We start from the raw sequence: 18,181 nt of genomic DNA, 5'->3' as shown, positions 1-18,181 counted from the left end.
CACGACGTACAACACCAACATGTACAAGTGGCCGTTTGTTCAGTTTGTTGGTGTGACGTCGACATCAAAGTCTTTCTGTATTGCGTACGCGGTTATCTTTAGGAAGCAAGAGTGTAACTTCACATGGGCCTTGGAACAACTTAAAGGCATGCTCGTCGATTGTAGGGAGCCGCGCATCATCCTGACTGATAAGGACCAAGCCTTGATGAAATCCTGTGAAACAGTCTTTCCCAATGCTACCAAAAACCTTTGTATGTGGCACATCTTCCTATACATAAAGAAAAAACATAAGAGTCTTTTTCAAACAGATATCTTTGACTCCTTCTTTTACTGGTGGAAAGTACTGTACGAGTCACCAATAAAATCTATGTTCGACTACAACTGCGGTCAAATGGAAGCAGCGTTAGCTGGACACGGCAGACATGGTAAATTTTTTTTTATTATGTCCCGTATATACACATGATTTTAGATTCTAGTTGTACATTGCCTAAAATGTTATTATTATTATTTTTTTGTAGAGGCTTGGTATTATATTCGCGGCAACTGGTTGGCACCCTACAAAGAGAAGTTCGTGTTCTGCTGGATTGACGATCGACTAAACTTCGGCGAGCATGCAACAAACAGAGTAGAGGGCCAGCACACGAACTTGAAGAGATACCTTCCGGGGCCGAACAATTCGCTAGACTCTATTGCGGGGTTTGCCCTTGAAGTGGTGAATTCCCAAATGGAAGAAATCGGTGCGACCCTTGAAGACTCCCGTGTTAGGGTCAAGAAGTACCATAAGTTGACTTTGTTTGAAAAGCTACATAATAGAGTGTCACTTTTTGCTATCTCTAAACTTGACAAAGAGCTGACTTTGCTTGACACATTGCAAGATACGGGGGCGGAGTGCGACCACCGGTTACAAACATCATGGGGCTTGTTGTGTGCTTGTAAGCTTAACTGGTATACTATTAACAATATACGTATTCCATTAAAAGACATAGACCCCTTTTGGAGGAAGCTCGATTTCAGTCCGGCGTTTGTTCGATACGAAGAACCAGACTATGAAGCGGAACTGGAAGATGTGAAAAAACAAGTTCTAGGACTAAACAATCGAATGCAAAAAAAAAAGTCTATTCTCAAATATAATGTCTGTTCTTCCTGGAAAATCAAACAAGGAGGAGCCTGAGAAACGAGAGGACCCTAGGGGGCGTCCAAATCTGTACCAACAATCCAAAAAAAGAGAAACCCCTCGACCGAGCTCGTACTCCCCGTCCCCGTCAACAGATCTCCACATACACAGCTCGTACTCCCCGTCCCCGTCAACTGATCCTTACAGACACAGCTCGTACTCCCCGTCCCGTCATTTGATTCCCACATACACAGCTCGTACTCCCCATCCCCGCCAATTGATCCCCACAGACATAGCTCGTACGCCCCATCCCCGTCATTTGATCCCCACAGAGACAGCTCGTACGCCCCCTCCCTGTCACGGGAACCAACAGCTGAAACCCCCACACATTCGTTGTCGCGTTCCCAGTCTCAGTCTCAGCCCCAGTTAAAGATACCTAAACCACCGAAACGTTCATCTAAAAAGCAACAGACCGCAACCGACCTTGGTTTTCCATAACTGCGTAACCCAAAGGACGTCCCAATCATAGAAAATTATAGGCACGTCATTCCCACTTGGGCATACCCGTTCATCTCAGGGATAAGCGATATAAAGCCAGATGATAATTGCGGTTTCAGAGCAATCATTATCGGCTTAGGCATGCGTCAAATGAACTAGAAGGAGATCAGAGAGAGCATGAGGAATGAGATGGACACTAACCAATCGTGGTGGAGGCACAGGTTGAACTACGAGATAACCGGTAATTATGACACAGTTCGGGGTTCGCTGGACTACTCGACGTCTGCTTTATTCCAGCAAAAGAGTAGGTGGTTTATGTTACCTGGGACCGGACATGTAGTAGCTCAGACGTATGACTGTGTTTTAATCAATCTCCATCTGACTTCCGGTGAGAGTTACTTCCCTATGAGAATGAGTTCGGAACCACTATCTCAAATTCCGATAATAGAAGTCTTAAATGTTAAAGATAATCATTGGCTCAACATACAATTAGAAGGGAATTTCTCAGTGCCGCTACCAGCACGTCAATGGGAAGGATATGCCAATTAAGCGACGTACAAATGGAAGTCTTTGTACGAAGATCGTATAAAAGAGTATATACGAATAAAGGAAACTTGGCGAGTGCAAACTAAAGAGCCGGTTTATTTAGGATGATATGTAAGCTGTTTGAGACACTATGAATAAAATGTTTGTATTATTATCAATAATTATGAATAACATGTTTGTGTTATCAATTTTTAAATAAAAATAACATGATAAAATATATATTTTTAAAAATAATATATTTTTTGAATAATTTTTTTGATATTTTTTTTAAATAAATAAAAATAACATGATAAAATATAATATATTTTTTAAAATAATACCAAAAATATTAAAATAATACCAGAAATATCTTCCAAAACTGGATCAGATCAGCCACTGATCCTGCTATAGATCAGATCAGTCGCTGATCGATGGATAAGTAGCGGATCGAATCAATTTTTGTAAGATGTTAATACCCATGGGTTATAACCGTTCAATTCGCCAAAACCACAAAAAACGCTCAACCTTTCACTCAAAAGATCACCAGATACCACCAAAACCACCACCACCATCAGAAAATAACGACGACGGGATCCGAAAATAGCATCTACACAACCATAATAATTTTGTTCTGAAATAGTGGTGGCTGTGTAAAGGCTATTTTGGAGTCCGTTATTATTACAAAATAAAGGCTCAGATAAAAGCATATGTTGGCGGAAAATAATGACGACGGAATCCGAAAATAACATCTACACAACCATGATAATTTCGTTCTGAAATAGTTGCGGCTGTGTAAATGTTATTTTGGAGTCCGTTATTATTATAACAAAAATAGAAAACATAAAATAATATATATAAAACAGATTTTAAAAATATATATTTATCAAATTACATATATATTAAAAATAATAGTGTTGACTGTATAAAATAGAAAATATAAAATAATATATATAAAATAGATTTTAAAAATATATATTTATCAAATTACATATATATTAAAAATAATAGTGGTGACTGTATAAAATAGAAAATATAAAATAATATATACAAAATAGATTTTAAGAATATATATTTATCAAATCACATATATATTAAAAATAATAGTGGTGACTGTGTAGATGTTATTTTGAACTTTTGAGCTACCAGTGCAACTGCCGAGAGCTGGCGGAACACTTTAGTAGTCCCCCTTCATATATACCAACAGTGTCCTTTATTGGGGATTGTGGGATTGTGGGGATCAGCACTGGTCAGCCACATAATATGGTCAGCCACATAATAAAGTCTCGTATCAACCTTCATGGGGTTTCCAGTATCAAGAAGATGGCACCGATGCACCCACGTGGGGTGCATCGAACAATCTTTGGTTTTTGATGAATTCGGTGTCACCCCAAATTGTCGCCTTGCCGATGTTAACAGATCAACGACTACATGATATATCGCAAGGGCTGACCCAGCTAATGGAGGAAATATATGTGGGCATAATGGTACCTGTATAGGGTACATTATTTAAAGTTATCCGGTGTATCCTGGCGGCTTTGACATTCCGGTGACTGGAGTTCTAAGACCAACAGAGATACGCGGGCGTAATGATTATACCCCATTTTTAGTGGGGAAAACCCGTAGTGGTGGCCCGACACAGATTCCGATGACTTGCTTGCCGGTGAGTGGAGAGCCACGGAAAAGAGCTGCTGTGTTGATTCTATTTTTGGAGTGCTTATCCAGAAGATGATTAGATATTAGTCTTTGTATAGAATTTGATGTAATATCCAGTGCTTCTTTATGTAATTATTCAAATTTTGTAATTTATTATTGGTTTAATATCAAATTTGTCTTGTTATTAGTATAATTCCGTTTATATATTATGAATATATAATATTATTTTATATTGCCTCATTGACTCTTAGATAAAAAAAAAACTTAATCCGCCACATATCGGTCGATCAGTGGCGGATCAACGTTCAAACACTATGTACGCCACTGTTTAGTAACTCTTTCAAACATTACAAACACAAACCTAACCCTAACACACCGATTCCAGCTACTATCGTCTCCCATTTAACATAACCTATCGCAGATCGGACCCGGTAACATCAAGGTAAGTAAAACGGGTTAAGGGTAACATAACCTATTGGGTTACGGGTTTGGGTTACGGGTTTGGCTTATATAACGGGTTTGGGTTACGGGTGTGGGTTACGGGGTTGGGTTATGGGTTTGTGTTACGGGTTTCATATTGAAACTGGATTGGGTTACGGGTTTGGGTTACGGGTTTGATATTGAAACTGGATTGGGTTACGGGTTTGGGTTATAAAACGGGCTTGGGTTACGAGTGTGGGTTACAAGTTTGGGTTACGAGTCTGGGTTACGGGTTTGATATTGAAATTGGATTGGGTTACGGGTTTGGGTTATAAAACGGGTTTGGGTTATGGGTTTGGGTTATAAAACGGGTTTGGGTTACGGGTTTAGGTTATAAAACGGGTGTGGGTTACGGATTTGGGTTATAAAACGGGATTGGGTTACGGGTTTGGGTTACGGGTTTGATAATCAAACAGGTTTGGGTTACGGGATTGTTAATGAAACTGCTTTGGTTTACGGGATTAGCATAGATGGCAAATAAAATAAAAATAAACATTATATTTATATCTTAAACATATATGGAGAATAGATACATTGAAGGGGATGAGCTTCTTGATGGCTACGTGAATTTGAGGTTTGACCCGGAGTCCGATTTCCATATCCAGTTTACGCAGCTTCGGAAAATGGCGCCATAACCTACCTCGACCTTGTCTGAGCGGTTTATAAAAGTGTTGGGGTGGAAGAGATGATAGAAAGAATTGTTGGGAAGAATACACCGTGGGAGAGATTGTTTACCGCCCAACAGCCAGCGTACCGGGCGCTCACGCTAGAGTTTTACTCTACGTTCGTTTTCGGGTATTTTTTTCCTTTTCAATTAAATTATAAAGTAGATTTAACCAACGTGTAAATATTGTTTCAGGCCACGCCCGGAGGGAGATCCGCAGGTCGAGATGCTGGCTGCTGGTGCGGATACCAGTCGGGCGGAGGTTCAGTTCCACTTGTTCGGGGATGAGTGTTTTCTGTCGATGGAGGAGTTTTCCTTGGCGCTGGGCTTGTACACAATTGATGATTTAACCGACCTTGTTTACACGAAGAGCATACAAGATACACCAGATGATGTGTAGAGGCGTTTTTGGACGGCAATTAGCGATACACCTTGGCCTATGGTCGGCCAAGAGTTTGCGCCATACTGCAAAGTCTCATCCATCAGGGACCCGTTGCACAGGTTTGTATATGTATAATATATTATAATATAATGTAATATGATATAATACTATTTTATTGTATTTTGGTACAGGTACCTACACAGGCTTATCGCCCAGACCGTACATGGTCGTCACCTAGAGGCAGATCACTGCAACCTCCGTGACCTGTATTTTTTTTTGCGATGCCTGCTTACGGGGAGACACTGCAACATAGCTTGCGGTTTCGGCGACTACATCGCAATTTACTAGCACAGGCAGGGACGCGGGTCGTTGGTCGGTGGCACATTCGTTACATGGATTGCGATTGCTTAGGGCTACAGGGACCGACTGGAAGACCTACCCATTCAGCCGCCGACTCCGCCGCGAGAGCTGGACTATTCACGGGCAGCGGGCATGCGCATCGTCCGGAAAATTAACGGCCAGTATCACCTGGTCACTGATTTGAAAGCTAACACGTACGAAGAGGTCCCACTTGTTGAGCCTCCGCCAATCGAGGAGCCGGAGGTTCATGTTCAGGTCGCCGAGGTTGACAGTGATGAGGGCGAGGACGGTGATCAGGCACGTTCTATTTTATCGTTTAATTTTTTTGTATCTTCGTCTTATTAACGTTAATTTATCGTGCTCATAACAGCCACCGCATCAGCACCCGCAGCACGTTCCACGTACACATCGCGCCGTGCACAGAGACTAGAGCGTGACGTGTCACAGATACGCGGTCAGATGACCTGGATGGTTGGGTATATGTCTGCCCAGCAGCATGGAGCCCAGTACACAGTACCAACGCCACGTTTCAACGAGGAGGGGAGCAATTACGGCGCGGGTGGTGCTGCATTTTAGATTTGTTTTTTGTATGCTGTTACTTTTTCACGAACTCGTTTGGTTTTTATTTTTTTTCCGAACTCGTAATGTATTAATTATTTTGTATGCTGCATTTTCCCAACGCGGGTTATGCGTTATGCTTATTTTGTTCGTTTTTAATTTAAAAATTCTTGTTTGGTTATTACTTTAAAACCGATCACAAATTGGTTACATACGACATACAAAAAAAGAAAACAAACGTAATTCGTATGTACTAATTATTATGTAAATATTGTTCCTTTTATTTTGTACGTTTTAAATTTTAAAATTGTTGTTTCGTTGTCACCTTCCAAAACCGATCAAAAAATGGTGAACAACAAAACCGATCGAAAAATGGTGAACAAAAAGACAAAACAAACAAAATAAATTAAATAAAACAAAAGACAACAAAAAGACAAAATCATAATAAAATAAAAAAAGACAATTAAAAGACAAAAAAGCACATGTTTCTAAAACACCCGCTCAATTAGTGGCGGATCGGCTGATGTGTGGCTGATTATGTGGGTGTTTTGGAAACACCATAAGGTATGTAAAAAACCCCTTTTTAGTTGACCTGCTTTTCCCATGTTTACGTCATTTCACATTTGTAAAAACAATACGATGATCAAACATGGGACAAAAATGTTTACATTTGGAAAAGCAATATAATTCTAATTTAATCGGTTGCTTCTCATGATAAGTGGATTCGAGTCAAAATGGTCAAATAGATTCTTAAAAAGCTTTCTACACCACACAAACGGATCCATAGTTCAAACACTGGTCAGCGTATCTTCGGTTTCCCCAAATGGATCCATGTCCCTCGGTATCGTTCATCGGGTTGGGATTTCGGTTTGGTGAAACCGAGTTGATTTAGAGATGAGAACCACCCCTAGTACATTCGGGTACTTTTGAAACTCAGTTGAATTGGTCAAAATGTGTTAGTTGGCATGTGAGGTAGCTCGGTTTCATCGGCATACGCCCCTGATATCCTTAGGTAAATAAATAACAAATAGTTTTGTATAGTTAGTATTGCTTCTTGAATAGTAGTAGTTTTATTTTCAATTGACCGCACAAGGTCTTTAAAATGTTTAACATGCTCGAAGACAATCTAAATCCGTAATTTTAAGCATACTCCAAACTCGTTTTCACATGATATGTAGCGTTTATAAGCGACATAATTCGACACAGACCAAGTGACCACTGGCGAAGCTTAGTTAGGGCCGGGTGTGGCCCCGCCTCCCGGTTTTTTTGCGTAATAGTGTAAATTTACCCATTTTCGTCTGAAAATTTTTATATGTAGTGTAAATTTAGCCGTTTTCGGCCAAAAATTTGAGTCCGGCCCCCTCCGTTTATGAAATTATGTATACATTTTGAGTTCGCCCCCCCCCCACGGTGTCTTAGTCCAAGCTTCGCCACTGCAAGTGACATTAGTGGGCATGTATACAGTAGGGTTATATCGAAGTTAGATACACCTAAACGTTAATATTGTATGTGAACCGTTTGATTTGTTCTTATTGTTGGTATAGAGTTTCATAAATCAAGGAACCGTAGCGTAATGGTCTTCTTTATTAACTTTATGTATTAGTATTAGAATGTATTTACTATGTATTAAAATAAAGTTTGAATCCTCGCATCTATACTATTAAATAAATAAGACTTTCCTTATGCCACGTGACATCTTCTTACCACATTCTTTCTCATCAATTCCCGCCTCCCACAAAACACATTTTCCAAACCGGGTATCGGACCCATTTTCTCTCCTAACAACATTCATTTTCTCTTTTTCCCTTTCCATTCAAGTGATCTGCAGAACTCAAAATCTTCATCATCTTCATCGTTAGCGCCTCCCACCACAGATCCGGCCATCCTATCATCATCTTCATCATCATCCACAGATCCGGCCATCTTATTTATTCCGCCTCTCATCCACATATCCAGACACCTCTCCGTCGTTGACTATTCAATCGGAACTTTTATTTCGGTCGGTATGCCTCTATTCGATTACTATCATATTTTTAAATTGTTTAATTTTATGTGTTGCTATGATATTTGTACTTTATAGGTCGATAACTCATTTAGATTCTCACTAATGTTTAGACGGGTTTCCTATCTGGTGTTATGAACAAAAGTATGTGCTGCTATTTCTTTTGCTTTATTTCTTTTTTGCATTAATTATGGTTTAATTCAAATCATTTTGTTCACATTTTCTTCATTGCAGAATCTCTATGATTGTCAAAGATGCACTCCAAGTTATAGCTTAAAATAACAACATGATGATGTGAGTTAATTATGTCTTTTGATCATTTTTACAGTTATAAAGTAAGTTACTTAAATGTTTTGACCCTTTCTATTTCGTATTGTCATCCGCAGTACCCAATTCCATCCGTAAGTCAAAGATCAGAGCTTGATAGATTTGATCTCAGGTTCGCTTTATCGATCCTATATGCTGAGTGTTTTGTGCCTCATAATGGATATAGAAGTACATTTAGAGGGTATGCCTGAGTTGTTTTAGAAAAATACATTTAAAGTAGGTTCTGTTAATTATTGAATCATCTTTTCTTAATACCGTTTGTTTGACAGAGGCGAGGTATGTTTGCTTTTTTTCTTACAAGTTGACTTAGGTATTCTATTTACTTATTTTATGCATCCAGGACTGAAGTTTCATGGTTTATAGTTGTGAATAGTTCATTTGGTGTGTTCATGTCTTTTGTTATTTTAGACTGGCTATGTCATGTTGCTTTCTAAAGTTGCCTTTTAACCATGTTTATATGTTTATTTTGTTTACTTTTGTTAATGCAGATTTCTTAATGCATTTCAATTTGCTTTTGTTTAACCTGGTTCTGTTTTCATTTTATACACCAGGGAGTCAAGGGTTGGATTTCTATTAGCATTAGATTATCTTTCTACTATATATTCAAAGGTCAGCTTTCTTCAACCACATTGCTTTTATTATTCCAGTTAAATTTTAAATCCAAATGGATTCATTTTGATTTTATTTTTCTTTAACTAAGAAAGTTGTTTTAAATTAGTTTGAATTACGAAAAACAAGAATGTATAATTGTAAACTTTTAAATTAAATGGATATAGAATTACATTTAGAGGGTATGCCTTAGTTGTATGATAAAGGGACGACTATACTTAATAAAAATTCAATTTCTAATTTTTCAATCGTACAACAATTCATCAGTATAGTTAAAAGGACTTACTTATTGATAGTAGACACTTCTTTTGAAAAACCTGAAGTTGGTTTTCTTTTAATTGTTCATATAGATAATTAGTAATAATGTAGTATAAAACAACTTAAATTGTTTATTAATTTAAGAGTGATTTTTGGTCATTTAAAAAGTCAAGAAACGAATACTTTCTTCTAACGTATCATTTTATGTATGATAGATACCAAAAGTCAATTTATCGTCTTATTAACAGTGTGCTAACGTTTAACATTTGTATTCCAAAGGTAAGAAGTTGTCTTTACCGCATGAAAAATCAAAACATATACTATAGTGTTAATATTTTTCTGGATTTTTAAGATGATGAACTTAACATAAATGATGGGGTGATTAAATAGCAAATTAAAAAAATGTTGTAAATGGCTACTTTTTTAAACCAACCCGTGGATCGAAACTCATTCTAATAATAAATTGTTTTGACTTTAACCATGTTGATACTTTAACCGGTTAAAAAACCATTCGTTTGAATTAACATAAACACCGAGAATAATTCAATAGTTAATTTGTCTTTTAAGAGTTTGAATAAATTAAAAAGTAAAAAAATTATTTAATATGAGAGGGAAGTACGAAAATTTAAAATACAAAATTATTAATAATAAAGATAAATGTATTTAATATGAGAGAGAGAAGGGGAAATTTAAAATACAAAATTATTAATAATAAAGATAAATGTATTTAATATGAGAGAGAGGAGAGAAAATTTTGTAATAATTAATATGGTGATAACATGTGGCAATAAAAAATTTTTGTTTATTTTATAGTATAGATTATATAGGATTCTATTTCATGTACCGCTGACAATGGAACCCCGATTTCCAATATCAATGATAGTATGGGCACGGCTGTCAGTGTTGATTTGAAGCGTAACCTTGAAGATGTATATGACGTTGACGACTCATTTGCTCTCTCGTCAACTAAACAACAGAAGATTCACACAAAGGGTGTGACGGATGCAACTTGGAATGACGAACTGTTGATTCCAAAAAAAGAGAAGTAGAAGTTGGTTCTTTTATCGTGACGAACAGTTTCCTTTTTATTATTATTTTTTTTGCATTGCTTGCTGAGTTTATTTTTATTTGTTTTTTTTTTGGGATTGTGTTGGTGTTTTCTTTTTATCTTATGTTTGACTTCATGGAGATTGCTTTTTTATCCATGAAGGTATGATTGACTTTACTTTAACATTTGGTTTTGTATGGAATAAAATGCTATGTTTTATATAATTTGCTGCTGAAACGTTTTTAAAAATTTTATAATATTATAGCGCACCAACTTTATACATATGTAGATCATAACACGATTATGAAAAAAGTCATAATATTTTATTTTTGTAGGAAATATTTATAAATTCATATATTTTCATTTAAAAGTAATGCTAACTTTATAAATACACGTATGAATTAAAACTACCTAAATTTATAAAGGAAACCAAAATAGCAAATAGCCTACAAGCACAAGTCATCCAAAACATGTTAAGGAAAGAAACCTAGCGATTGATTTTTTATACTTGACACATTCTAAAGAGACAAATTTACCCTTATGAGACAAATTTAATCTTATATTTAACTTATAAGAAGCTTGAGCTTATAGGTAACATCATTTCTCCTCTTCAAATGCTCCAACAGCCTCTTAGAATCACCTCTTGAAAAAACATTATTTTTAAAACCGCAAATTACCTGTCCTTATGATAATCGAGAAGATATTTAATTGAAAATTAATAACTTTAAAAACAAATTCGATTTAGTATATGCACCATTCCATAATTATTTTCCTGAATATTATATATTTCCAAATTCTATCCGTGACTCAAATTTAAAAGGAAATTTGTTACTCAATTAATTATAATATCACCTAAATACTATAGAGAATCCATATATTAATTAAGGTTCACGTATCCATTTATAAACTATTTTACTAATTTAAAGATTTATTTCAATACCAACCATAAATATGTATTATAATTTTAGTATGTACCATTTCGTATCGTAATTATGGTTGACCAATTTAATAATTATCAAAAGGGAAACTATGGTGTATCTATTTAAACATGCAAACTAAGTTTCATACTAACTAATTTCTATGAAATCAAAAGAAACAAGGTGTTCTCTTCTCTACCGGCTGTGATCTTTTATCATAGTATACTATACCAAACTTCGATATTCAAGTAAGTAATTCCTTACTCAATATTACAACATTGTTGATGATATAACTAGAAAACGTCAAAAGCGGTCATGAGTATAACCGGCTGTAACCCGCCGGGTTAGACCCGGTTTGAAGTTTTTTAGGTCGAACCGGTTTGAACCCGACTGTTTGAAACAAGTTTGAAAAAAACCGGTTTAACCCGGTTTTTAACCGGTTTACATATGCATTATGATTAGCAAGAAGTTATTTATGTATACAATATGCATTTAATTTGTATAACGATATCTTCAACGCCCTGCTTGCGGTGCGCGCATATAATTTATATATGTGTGAACCCTCAGGTGGGCAAAAGTAAAATTGCACTAATTTTAGACGTTATTTTACTAATCTCGTGAAAATAACGTTAAAAGTGGCGGAAGGTTAATCAGGCATCATGTGGTGGCGTTGATAGCCGAAAGACAAGGGCACATGCACCGATCAGCCGGTGTCCCGATGATTGAGTGCTATGTGCCTTATGTCCAAGGCTTGATGCAAAACTACTATCGAGCCGGGGGTCTCACCGGAAGCAGCCTCTCTATCCCTATGGGATAGAGGTAAGGCTGTCTACATCTTACCCTTCTCAGACCCTACCATAGCATTGCTATTGGTGGGATATACTGAGTACGATGATGATGATGATATATCTTCAACAGAATCCATTTAAAACTCAAAAAACTCCCTTAATTATTTATTTATATATGGCATATTCATAATCCATTCCGTGTAATATGTCGCTGGAATTTTTTATTGTAATTGATAATATCTTTTGTAATACAAACTGATTTAGAATTTGACATTATATTTGGAAACCGGTTTTGACAATTAAAATAAATTTACAGCTGTAACATTGAATTTCTTAATTGTGACATACAAGGAAACAGTCAAACGACCCAAACTTGCATAGCTAGCTTGTCTCTATTTTCAAACAAGAAATAAACTTTTAAGAAATTATGGAAATGCAAGGAAATGCACGCCATGTGCACCTACAAGAAATAAATTGTACATGTTTATTTAAATAATAACTAGATATATTAAAAATAAAACTAATTTATTTCTTAAACTTTCTGATAATATTATTTACTCATTTCAACCTACTTTGAAATTTAATTATATTCTCTTCCTGTAAACTTACAAGGAAATGTCTAAAAGAAAAACCCCACAAAGTGCATCTTCCTTAAAAGCGCCTGTCACCGGTGATGCTTCAATTGGTAGGATTTATATATTTGCATTATATATAACTATTACTTTTATAATTCATAAAATTCCTATTTGTTCACGTAGAACTACATTTTACAGGTTATTATCTTTTTGCATGGGACATGCAAAGAACTGCTTTATCTGATATTTCTAATGGTAAATATATTTATGTCATTCCAATTTTTAACTTAATTCATCATCTAATAATATCTTTATTGTAATCTTTTTTTTTTCATTATGATAGTTTATGTAAACAACGTTCGTTATGGAAATGTTTCAGAGGCACTAAAATTCATAAAGCTAGATCTGGATAACAGAAAATCCAATATTATACAAGTAAGTAATTCCTTGCTCACAGTCCTATAAGTTCCAATCCGCCTAAACTGGTAATGGGTTTGGTTTCACATCGTTTTTTTTTCTCGTCTTTACGTCAATGTCATGAATTTTAAGTTTTAAAATCTAAATGCCCAATTAGATTGTATGATTAATTTTAAAACAACTCATACTACCACAACAATTGAACTTAACTCCATATTACAAACTCAATAAATAACGTTAAATAGTTGTTCTTTACTTTGTAAATCTGTTTATTATACTTATATTTGCACTCTATAAATATACAAGGAAATGTCTAAAAGAAACACCCCTTAAAGTGCATCTTCCTCTAACGCGCCTGCCACCGATCATGCTTCATATTGTTAGACTTCCATTTGTATTATATAACGCTTAGTTTTATAATTCATAAAATTTCACAATTGTTCGCCTAGAACAACGTTTGAACAATTATTTTTTTTGTAAGGGACATGCAAAGAACTGCTTTATCTTCAATTGATGTTCGTAAGAAAAATGCTTCAGAGGCGAGGAAATCAAGAAAGCTTAGAAGATCTAATATTGCTCCTAATAAACAATTTTCTTCATCAAAAAATTCAAGATTAATTTCACAAGGTAATGAAAATATGACACCAAATACAGTGTTTACAAATCAAAGTTTGCATAATTTTCATTCCGCTATAAAGAATCCAACTTCGTTCATTGATATCAATAATGGTAAGATACCCGTTTACTGGTAATTCATAATACAGTAAAAACTCGATAAATTAATACTCGACTATTTAATAAAATCTCTAAGATAATATTTTTTGCCGGTCCCGACTCGGGGATAGGGTACTAAATTAATAATTCACTAAATTATAAGATAATACATTTTTGATAATTTCTTTAGACCCCATATAAAATATAAATTAATAATTCCTTATATATAGCATATTATATGAATGATTTATGAAGGTTTCTAGAAAAATGACTCAATTGTCTTTTGTTTTTTGTTGAAATCAATTTCCCCTTGAATCTCGTCTCTAATTTTTCTTAGCATGGTAAGAACTTCTGGTGTTGTTTTCTCATATCTCAACAAGAAATTGTTCAATGTGATTGCCGCTTTAATAGCTTCGTTTCGAGAAAGGTGCTCCATTGTAGAACTTTCATCATCTTCTTCATCGATATCATCTTTATTAATTCCTATAACGCTTTCAATAATTTCTTCACCAGTCAACAACTGTGCAACTACATTTTCTTCTGGGTGAGTCAGAACATCTTCGACATCCATTGCATTGCGATAACCCAACTCTTTGATCAAATTCTGGAGTTCTTGAGTGTTTTCACCACCTTCATCTGAGTTCTCAAAAGTCATGTTATCTGTTGATCGAAGTTTACAATGACGAAAGCAGTTCACAATTGTATTTGCACGAACATCCATAGTCCATGCTGAAATTGCAAGATTCATTGCATCTAATACATTTATTTTTGCTGGATTTGGAACCCCTAATTCATAACCCTCCAAAAGACTTCTATAAAATCGACGGCGATAATGCATCTTAAAATCTTGAAAGGTGTTTGTAAACTAAGTATTCTACTATAAATTAATAAAATATTAATTAATATATAAATTGATAATGATTAATTTATTGATTAATTAATAACTCTTTTAATTAAAAATTTTGGTGGTCCCAAGTGTATTATTTTATAGAGTTTCTACTGTATTTTAAAAATAAGCAGTATTATCAACTTACACATGTTATCGTTTTAAAATCTTAATTTTTTTTCAGGGGCGTCTACTTCCAAAAACAACAGGTCTACCCCATTATGTGATACGCATCGAGTTTATATTTCTTCACCTATCATGACATCAACCAATCATACATCGACTTCTTTAACAAAGTTATCATCAGGAAAACGTAAATTAGTAAGTAAGTCGCAGATTACAAATCCTATACCTATGCTTGACTTGATGTCAGATGAAGATGAACAAGCTGATGTAGAAAATGTGGTTAAAGACCCATTCAAAGGCATCTCTAAAGGTACTTATAAAACAACTATTCAAATTAATAACTATTATGCAGATGCATTTGTTGACCACCACTTAATTTAACAAATTACTTGGATCACGGTGACCAGAATCTCATCTCTGAATTATGTCATTCAAAATTGTGGAAAGACGATGGTGGAAGAGGAAAACAAAAAGAGGGAAAAACAACTTATTTCTTATGTTGTGGTTACGGTAAGGTTGAGCTACCTGAGTTTAAAGATGCTCCACCAGCTTACCAAGATCTATTTAGCAATGTTGGTCCTAAAAGCAAGTTTTTCTTAAAGAACATTTGACGCTACAATTCTATGTTCACGTTTACATCAATGGGTGGAAAGGTTGATTCATCCATTAATAGAGGTAACGCTCCATTCGTGTTTAGGATTAGCGGACAGAATTATCATTCTATTGGAAGTCTTATGCCGGAAAATGGTACAAAACCCAAGTTTTCACAACTATACATATATGACACAGAAAACGAAATCTCAAATAGACAAAGCTTATATAGGTACGTATTAACACCTTTAATTAATTATTTTTACACATTTTACCTCAAGTAAGGTTTTTAATTTTGACAAACAAATACTCTTATTCCTACCAGAGAATCAAAAAAACAATCTACAAGAAGAGAAGACTTGCTTGATCTTGAGATAATAAAGGATCTACAACATATGTTAGATTCTCATAATGAGCTGGTGAAATCTTATAGGATGGCAAGAGATCGTTTTCAAGAAAATCCTCATGCTAACCTTAAGTTGCGTCTTATTGGAAGAAGACAACAAGACGGAAGAACATACAACTTACCGACTTCTTCTGAAGTTGCTGCGTTGATTGTTGGTGATGTTGGTAATATTGAGCCTCGAGACAATATTTTTGAAACTCAAATAGGAAGACTAAAGCATATAAGTGAAGTGCATCCTTCATACGTTCCTCTTCAATATCCACTTTTCTATATTTATGGCGATAATTGTTACAGGGTTGACATCCCTCATAGAGATTTTAGAAGCTTACAAAAAAGCAAACGGCCAAACTGCACAATGAGAGAATTTTTTGCCTATAGAATTCAAGATAGGCCAAATACTTTCTCATTGACTCTGAATGGAAGAATACTATTTCAACAAAAATTAGTTGATATATACACAATGATTGAAACCGAAAGACTCAACTACATACATAACCAACAAAAGATTCTTAGATGTGAGTCACACGAGAATCTTCATAACTTAAAAAACACCGGCAACCAAGACATGTCCAGCATTGGCCAACGTGTGATATTACCGTATTCTTTTACCGGAGGTTCTCGGTACATGATGCAAAACTACCTAGATGCCATGGCTCTTTGTAGGTGGTTTGGATATCCAGACTTTTTCATAACTATAACATGCAATCCTAAATGGCCTGAAGTCAAAAGGTTTCTTAATAATACAGCCATTAACCCTGAAGACAGGCCTGACATCATGTGTAGGCTATTTAAAGTTAAGCTTGACACAATCATCAAAGACTTAAAAAAGGGTGAATCACTTGGAAAGGTTCAAGCAGGTGTTTTACTAACTTTTTTTAGTATAATAATATTTGTTAAACAATATTTATTTTATTTTATTTTCAACTTATATTTAAAACTAATCATATTCATCTTTTTATGTAGCTGTTTATACTGTGGAGTTTTAAATACGTGGGTTGCCTCATACACATATATGTTTATTCATGCATGCTGATCACAAGCTTCCTACCGTTGATCATATTGACCCATTTTTTTCGGCCGAGATTCCAGACAAGAAGGAAGATCCTGAATTATATTCCCTTGTGAGTGACCACATGATGCATGGTCCTTGTGGTTATGATAATATGAACTGCTCATGCATGATTAATAGAAGGTGTTCTAAAAACTTCCCTAAAAAGTTTACGCCTCACAATTCTATTGATTCAAATGGGTATCCTATATATAGAAGAACAAATTCTGGACGCACAGTTAAAAGGTCTAATGTGGACATAGACAACAGAAGTGTCGTGCCATATAATAAAACGCTTCGGAAAAGATATCAAGCACATATTAACGTTGAGTGGTGCAATCAGGCAGCATCCATAAAGTATTTATTCAAATATATTAACAAAGGACCTGACAGGGCTACAGTTGCAGTTGTAGACGAAGATGATCAAGATGAAGCAAAAGATGAAATCAGAGAATATTATGATTGTCGATACCTTTCTGCGTGTGAAGCGGCATGGAGGATATTTGCATTTGAAACACATTACAACTCTCCTTCAGTAATTAGGCTTCATTTCCATCTTCCTGGTCAACAACTGGTTATGTAAGGGCCCGATGATGATATTGATAATGTCCTTAACAAACCTTTAGTTTCTTCTTCAAAGTTTTCAGCCTAGATGTTGTGACATCTGCCCTGATCCGACCCGACCCAGGTACCCGTTTCTCTGACCCGATCTCTTTCTTTTATGATTTAATATTTATTTATACTTATATTTTACTTTTAATAATAAAAATATATATTTCCTTCCCGCCTTTTTCTCTCTCTTTCTTTCCGCCGTCCCCTCCCTCTTCCTTCTCTCATTCCGCCTTCTTTTCCCTCTTGTCGCCGTCCCGCCCTTAAGCCTTGTTTCCCTCAACCCTTTGCTTGTCCTTTGGTTCTTCCCGCCTAAGGATGTCTGCAGCTCCACGCGCCAGACTCCTTACATGGAAGCCTGCGTGAAGACATCTTGTTCCTGCGATGCGTGAAGAGAACTCTTCTCGCAGCGCGCTAAGAATGCATGTTCTTCCCGCGATGCGCTAAGAATGTATGTTCTTCCCGCGATGCGCTTAGAATTCTAGTTCACACAGCACGCTAAGGATGTGATTCTTCCCGCAGTGCGCTAAGGATTGTTGTGCCAGCCTTCGCGCTCGCGCACTCAGCCTTCCCGCGCTTAACCCTTGTATCTTCTGTTTAAATCTAGCCGTTTGCTTTTGTGTTGT

At 35.7% G+C, this 18,181-nt stretch overlaps 1 protein-coding gene across 1 annotated transcript; it reads left to right on the top strand.

Moving 5' to 3' along the window:
* Nucleotides 1-15,542: 15,542 nt before the first annotated feature.
* Nucleotides 15,543-16,884, top strand: LOC143532502 (uncharacterized). The gene is made up of 3 exons (XM_077027544.1): nt 15,543-15,724; nt 15,818-16,755; nt 16,862-16,884. The coding sequence occupies exons 1-3, from the start codon at nt 15,543-15,545 to the stop codon at nt 16,882-16,884; spliced, it is 1,143 nt and encodes a 380-aa protein (XP_076883659.1).
* Nucleotides 16,885-18,181: the final 1,297 nt, after the last annotated feature.

The sequence above is a fragment of the Bidens hawaiensis genome, unplaced genomic scaffold (assembly GCF_021521415.1).
Source record: "Bidens hawaiensis isolate Kalapana, Puna unplaced genomic scaffold, B.hawaiensis_p1.1 tig00009447_1, whole genome shotgun sequence".
NCBI lineage: Eukaryota > Viridiplantae > Streptophyta > Magnoliopsida > Asterales > Asteraceae > Bidens > Bidens hawaiensis.
This window is presented reverse-complemented; position numbering and strand designations above follow the sequence as displayed.

Bases quoted from the DNA above. Each gene is read 5' to 3' on its own strand.
- LOC143532502 (XM_077027544.1), top strand. From the start codon at position 15,543: ATGGGTGGAAAGGTTGATTCATCCATTAATAGAGGTAACGCTCCATTC. The intron at 15,725-15,817 runs GTACGTATTAAC...TATTCCTACCAG, and splicing joins AATAGACAAAGCTTATATAG to AGAATCAAAAAAACAATCTA. The intron at 16,756-16,861 runs GTGTTTTACTAA...CTTTTTATGTAG, and splicing joins ACTTGGAAAGGTTCAAGCAG to CTGTTTATACTGTGGAGTTT.